General features: G+C 42.6%; 1 protein-coding gene across 1 annotated transcript; it reads right to left on the bottom strand.

Moving 5' to 3' along the window:
• Positions 1-1,445: 1,445 nt before the first annotated feature.
• Positions 1,446-5,941, bottom strand: LOC137783738 (lactoylglutathione lyase-like). Its single transcript, XM_068574020.1, has 6 exons — positions 5,802-5,941; positions 3,592-3,674; positions 3,294-3,434; positions 3,134-3,201; positions 2,705-2,794; positions 1,446-2,007 (listed from the first exon to the last, which is right to left on the bottom strand). The coding sequence occupies exons 1-6, from the start codon at positions 5,868-5,870 to the stop codon at positions 1,916-1,918; spliced, it is 543 nt and encodes a 180-aa protein (XP_068430121.1). The 5' UTR covers positions 5,871-5,941; the 3' UTR covers positions 1,446-1,915.
• Positions 5,942-6,510: the final 569 nt, after the last annotated feature.

Raw genomic sequence — 6,510 nt, 5'->3', positions numbered from 1 at the left:
CCAAAATGCACATTACTTTAGAGAACTGATTTCCTTTAAATATATCATGTTTTTATGGCTTGTGACTCCTGAGTGAACTTTACCTTTATAATTATGACTGCAGTGTGAACTCTCCACTTGTTCGGAGAGCAGACTTGAAATATGCACTTAGCGAAATAACACGTTGTGTCTCTGGCTCTGCTTCTTTTTTTTTGCAAAGAATAAATGGCCTGATTAAATGATTTTATAACCGGTGTCGAGAAACAGTTTTCTAACAAGAAGGAAGATGAAGTCAGATCACAAACACACACCTTGATCGGTCTGAAGTGGTCATATGAGAGGGAACAAGTCTTTATATGTGCTCAGATTTCCACAAAGGAAGTCTATATTGGGATCATGTTCCAGCACATCAAAGCCTTGAAGCAGCAGTAATAACTAGGACCTAATTATTTATTTTTTTGCGTGACATTGTTCCCTGCCTTTCTAGCCCCCAATTTGGCCGACTTCATGACTGAAATGGGATTGAAAATCCAGCTCATATTTGAACTAATCTTGCTTTTAAAAAATGAGCTTGATGCAGAACTTTAAATTGGATTATGCCGAGTTTTGCACAAGAAGAGCCGTCATTCACTCTTTGTAGAGCACAGTTCTTCTATGTCACCCCCTAGCTCTCCTTGCCAGTCCGCCTTTATCTTCGACAAGGTCATGTTTTTAAGAGATGATATAGTCATGTATTCTTGAAATGAGCCGCTTTGAGCTAAAACACAACCCTACTCTGATGCTAGTTGCAGCAGATGCCAGCACACCTCAGCCATCTTCACTCATATGTTCTGGTGATGCCCTGCTCTGACATCCTACTGGTCGACGATCTTTAAAACACTTTCTGAAGTTCTTAATATTGATCTCCAACCCAACACAGCTCCAGCTATATTTGGCGCCACAGATATACAACACTGTATCATAACAAAAAAACATCATAGCGTTTATAACACTTTTTGCTCGTTGAAGAATATTGTTGCACTGGAAATCAACAATTCTTTTTTCTATCTATTTCTTTTATTCATGTATTAATCTGACTGTCGGATAGGCAATCATTTGGGCGCTCTGGTTTCTGCCTATTGGCTAAACTTGTTAATTAATTTGTGGATGTGTTTGTGTGACGTGATGACTGTTTGCTGTGTAGAGTGAATCAGGTGTGTCCACGTGCAGACGTACCGGAGATGTGTGAGTTTAGTTGCATGTCTGTGTGTAGACGTCTAGCTCGGCGAAATGAGATGACCTTTATTTATTTTTATGTATTTATTTTCCTGTACTGTAGGTGGGTGTACCAGTGGGAGGGGAGGGTGGGTGACATGGGTATGTTTGTATATGTCAAGAAAAAGATAGAAAACAATGGAAGTTTCAGTTGAAATTAGCTATGTTATGTGTTTATCGAAAAAAAAGAAGAAGAAAGAATCCAGGTAATTTTCATTTTATTACTGCTCGCGTCAATCTGAATAGTGATCCACTGCTTTATATATTTTTTTGCCTGCATTGTCAAAACTACAACAAATAAAAAGAACATCACAAATCCATTTTTGTTCAAACGGTGACGTTTCCCATTTATTATACAGTAATACATGCGTTGTATGTCAGCATCACATAATTTTGAAGATGCAATAAAACAGATGATGTTAGTAGACGAACCCGACAGATCCACAAAGTAGTCGCCGTCCACAGGAATTAACTCGGGTAGCTCTAATCTATTTGCTGATCGAGTGTCGCTGATCGCCGCCGTGCAAAATAAAACCTGCTGCACCTCCTCCCTTTCTTCCCATGCCCTCAGCTCTCCGGCGCGCGTCGCTAATTTCTTCCTTAAACCCAGACGACCTGCTCGCTGAAGCCGCAGCAGCTCGGGCCCGGTCGCGCCGCAGCGGGCGGCTCGTCATCAGAGCTTTTAGGAGGTAATGGACACCATATTGTTGGGACTCAGGATCTCAATCCAGTAGCCGTCAGGGTCCTGAACGAAGGCCAGGCCTTTCATTTTACCTGAAGAAGACAAGAATATAGTCAGGTTTCATACACATTTTTGACCAATGGATTTCATGACTTTAAACCAAATTTCAATGACCAAACATTGTGAAATATCAGTGCAAACATGAAAAAAGTGAGAAAAATGTTGAATTAAAACTAACAATGAGGATTCAAAGCATACAGTGAACCTTAAATGACACAAATAAATGGGACAAGTTTGATTAAAAGAATAAACATTTATATAGATGCCTGTGTGTATGCCTGCTTATGTTTTGAGTGTCTTTCTTTTAAAAGCATATTCATCATTCTGTAAACTGCGGCTCATGAATGAGGCAGTACACAGAAAGCTATAGCCAGTCTGTACAGTATATCAGGGCAATACAAAGTACATATCTGTTCATTTACAAAATACTTTTGACTATCTGCAGAGGTCAGCAGACAGCAAACTCATAGCTTAAATAAATCTTGGGTCGGCGTGAATGAAACACTGCGCCGTGTAGAAATGACAAGTCTTGGTAGATTGTTTGAAAGAACAACGTCGCTGCATCCCAGCGACTACGGCCCAGTCCGAGTCCGAATTTTAATCCAGAATTTTCTTGAAAAATGGTTCCCATCCCAATTTCTGTTTTTGTTATTTACCATCTTGAGTGTTTAGGCCTAAAAGAGGGGGGACGAGGAGAAAGAAATAAAAAAAAGGTACGTCACGTCTCACCGTCGTCTGGCTTCTTGACAAATGTGACTCCTTGCTCCTCAAACAGTTTGCAGGCTGCATAGACGTCGGGAACGGCAATACCAATGTGTCCTGTTAAATAAAGAAGGACGAATAGAGACCGGTCACAGTAAACCAACTCGACAGCGGCACACTGTTTGCTCACGTGAGTCTTCAAATCGAAACAGCAAACAGTTAGAACGTAGTAAAAAGAAATAAACCATGGATGAATTGGCACTAAAACACAGATCAAAGCCGCTAAAATGTTACTGTTTTAACAACAGTTTCATAATTTTACTGTGCAATCATATATTAGATGCCTTCGTACAAAAAAACTCTCTCATGAAAGAACAAAGTCACGAAATTGGAACTCACTTCACAAAAACACACACGTCTTTCCTGTCCGTTTGTTAAACAAGGAAGTCATCTTACCAAAGCCACGTGGATCTGCATTTCCGTTGTGATAAGACTGGCTCTCATCAGCCTCCGAGCCCCAGTTACTGAAAGACAAGAGGGGAAACAAAAGAAGGTAAGAGAAGAAATGAAAAGGAGGAGGAAGAGAAGGAGGGGGGAGAAAAAAGAAGACCCGTACTGTGTCAGCTCAATGGTGGCTCTTCTAGAGAAGGTCCAGGCCGTCTTCTCCTTGACATCCGTGGGAATCTCCTTCTTGTCCTCGTAGCCCAAGAAGAAGAGTGAGAACCGCATGGAGGGGAAGTCAAACTTCTGCAGGAGCCTGGAACATTTTTGGCACCCGAGAAAGAAAACGGAGCGAGAAAATGTGCTCAACGCGCACACAAACACGGGAAAAGCAGCACAAATTTGCATTGAGTCACTTTTTGGGAAGTGGAAATACAGATCCGTTGACCCTGAAGCCCACACGACATACTCACGTCATGCCGAGGATTCTGGTGTAGAAATCCAACGACTTGGCTGGATCCTTGACCCGCAGCATAGTCTGCTGCATCATGAAATCCTAAAGGAAGAAAAAACACTTTAGAACAGTCAAATGACCAATTTAATTGTCTTTAAGCAGCGTGAAGTAAACAAAAAACACATTTGCTTGCGAGGTACGACGTTCTCTGTTGGACGTGCCTGAATTCCAGTGGGAAGGAAATTTGTATCCTGGCACTCACTCGCGAAAAAAGGGATCGCAGCCAAACTACACCTCTGTGTAACCAGCCGCACATAAACCAATGATCGTTGTCTTTATACGGGTTATGCCTCGTTCCAGGCTTGCTCGGATAAGTGACTTCCTTGTTTATTATGCAAAAAAAATAATGTAAAAAACATGCCGTGACAGGATGAAGCTCGATCACGTCCTAGAATATTTGTACTTAACGAGGGCCCTTGGCGAGCCAATTGCAATAAGTATTGCTTTTCACAAAGGATTGTTGCATGTAGGTTGCAAGTACATGTCAAAAGTCCCGCTGTGTGCCCCTGGATGGGGTCATAAGTGTCACGTGCATTTGTATTGTCAGGACTGATGCGAGGAGAGGGGGGAACCACCTCACGAATCGCAGCTTGCAATTTTCGGTGAAGTTAGTTTTCTCCCTCATGATCCTGATGTTGCGTATGAGTGAGAGTGCACGTGTGCGTTTCGCAGTTGAGTGTTATCTCCGTGGGTTAGCAACCGTTCCCCTTTCCTGTGAACTTCCTCCAGCAGTGGCAAAACAACTGACAATACATTCATAGAACCTCTCCCCCCCCTCGCTATCCAATACTGCAGCATAATCCATCCAAACAGTCGCAGGTCTTCTGCCACCTTGTCGCTAGATCATGACTCTGTCCTGGCAGAGCTTCACTGAACTCCAGCACAGTCCACTGAGATGACACTGAAACGGTGCGTTCAGCTCCGCTGTTGCAACTTTGGCTGTCTGGGAGGAACTTTAAGCAAACAAACAGCAGAGAAGTGGATCATGATGCAAGATATGGAGTTATATCGTCTGTATGGGGTTATGTTTATTCAGTACTGCCACTCCTCTCCAACTCCTTCTGCTGACACAGATCATGGTTATCCGAGTGGTGGTACTACTACTCATATGAATAGTTTCGTAATTTCTTATTTTTCCTGATCTGATGTGAGGCCCTGAGACAGGGACGTCGTATGTGTACCGATTGTAAAGCCCTCCGATGGCAAATTTGTATTTGTGATTTTAGGCCAATACAAAATAAACTGAATTGAATTGTTTAATTCAAAACGCTGATCAGATATGGACTTCAATGTGGGACTGTAAGTCTTAAGAGCGTGGACTTTTGATGGTGCATGTGAAGAATAACCACCAGAGCAAATATTTGGAAGGAAGCTGCTACAAATGAAGTAGAAGTTCAACTTGCCAGCAGAGTATAGGAGGATCTCCTGTGTCCAGCCAATTAGAGAGATATGGTGACATGGGCCTGTCCCTGAGCAGGTATGGGTTGTTTATAGTGTGTGTGTGTGTGTGTGTGTGTGTGTGTGTGTGTGTGTGTGTGTGTGTGTGTGTGTGTGTGTGTGTGTGTGTGTGTGTGTGTGTGTGTGTGTGCAGTAGTGGAGTCAGACAGTGTAGACATGTACGTGAAAAATAAAAAAGGTACGTCTTTAAAACGTGTGGGTTTGGGTTGGTTGGCCAGCTGGACAGAGTTAGCTTTGACAGTTTATGCTCGCGATAGGTTAGCTGTCCGTCCGCTTTACGACACAGCATATGCGAGTACAACTTCCTCTAGTCCGACCGCGCCTACATATCAACTAACATTTTTTTTAGTAGCACTGTAGTTATAAACTGACTTGTTGTCGCGTCTCAGCTTCGCTAACAAGTGAGGAACGAGTTGCTCTGCACGCGAAAAAGTTCGGCTGACAGTTAAGCTAGCTTACAATAGCCTCTGTGATACAAAACAAGTATTACAAAATAAACAACATATTAGTGACCTTGTATAAGTGGGAACGTCGCTACAACATTTCCCGTAAACGTTTTTAATTTTAACAAAACTGAAACCCTCGTCGCACATTCGGAGAAACGTCGCTGTCCGATAAAGGACGCAGCGGCACGCCGGCCCGTCGTGGTTGACGGTTGGCTTCGGCCGTCCGGTAGAAGTTTCACAAAAACAGGCCGGACAGCGGACCTACCTTGGTAATCGGGTCTCCATCTTTGCAAGCCGATACCGCTGCTTCGTCCGACAGACCTTTGTCGCTCATGTTCGCCAACAGACTGTTGCTGAAGCTTGACCGCAGCTTTGACAGGGAGCGGTACTCTGCGGAGGGAACTGTTTCCGGGACCAGATTTCAAAATAAAAGCTGCGCTTAGGCGCACATGGAGCTACTTGCATTTTACAGGTCAGCTGTTTTCACATACAGGGAATTTGTCCTGGCACGAGGTGCATTACATTTAACAATACACATGTTACAAAGAACAGAGTGCAATAAGTAGGAGCACGGATGTTTACCATTACATCTACAGTAGAACATACAATTGAAGTGCACAGTCAACAGATGGCAGTACTTTGAGGTGGGATGTAAGTGTAATGATAAAGTAGCAAGTGTATTTACATGTGCAGGGGAGTGACCAGTAAGAAATAGTAATGGGGTGACAGTCAGTCAGTTTCTTCTGGCATTATGATTAAGTCCAAGTCCGATTTTTCGTTCAAAATATGCCAAGTGTTTTATTTTGAAAATAGACAGGAAGTACGTTTTTTTTTTTTTAAATTTCGGATGTCTAGAAGGCTCATAATTATTAGCAACCAAATAAGCCTGTTGGACTACATTTTAATCCATTACCACATTTACATTATTTGTCTTCATTTGACATGTGTAGTAATGCATTTCTTCCTTTTTCCTG

The sequence above is a fragment of the Clinocottus analis genome, unplaced genomic scaffold (assembly GCF_023055335.1).
Source record: "Clinocottus analis isolate CAN_PGR_092001 unplaced genomic scaffold, fCliAna1.0.p SCAF_1, whole genome shotgun sequence".
NCBI classification, from domain to species: Eukaryota; Metazoa; Chordata; class Actinopteri; order Perciformes; family Cottidae; genus Clinocottus; species Clinocottus analis.
This window is presented reverse-complemented; position numbering and strand designations above follow the sequence as displayed.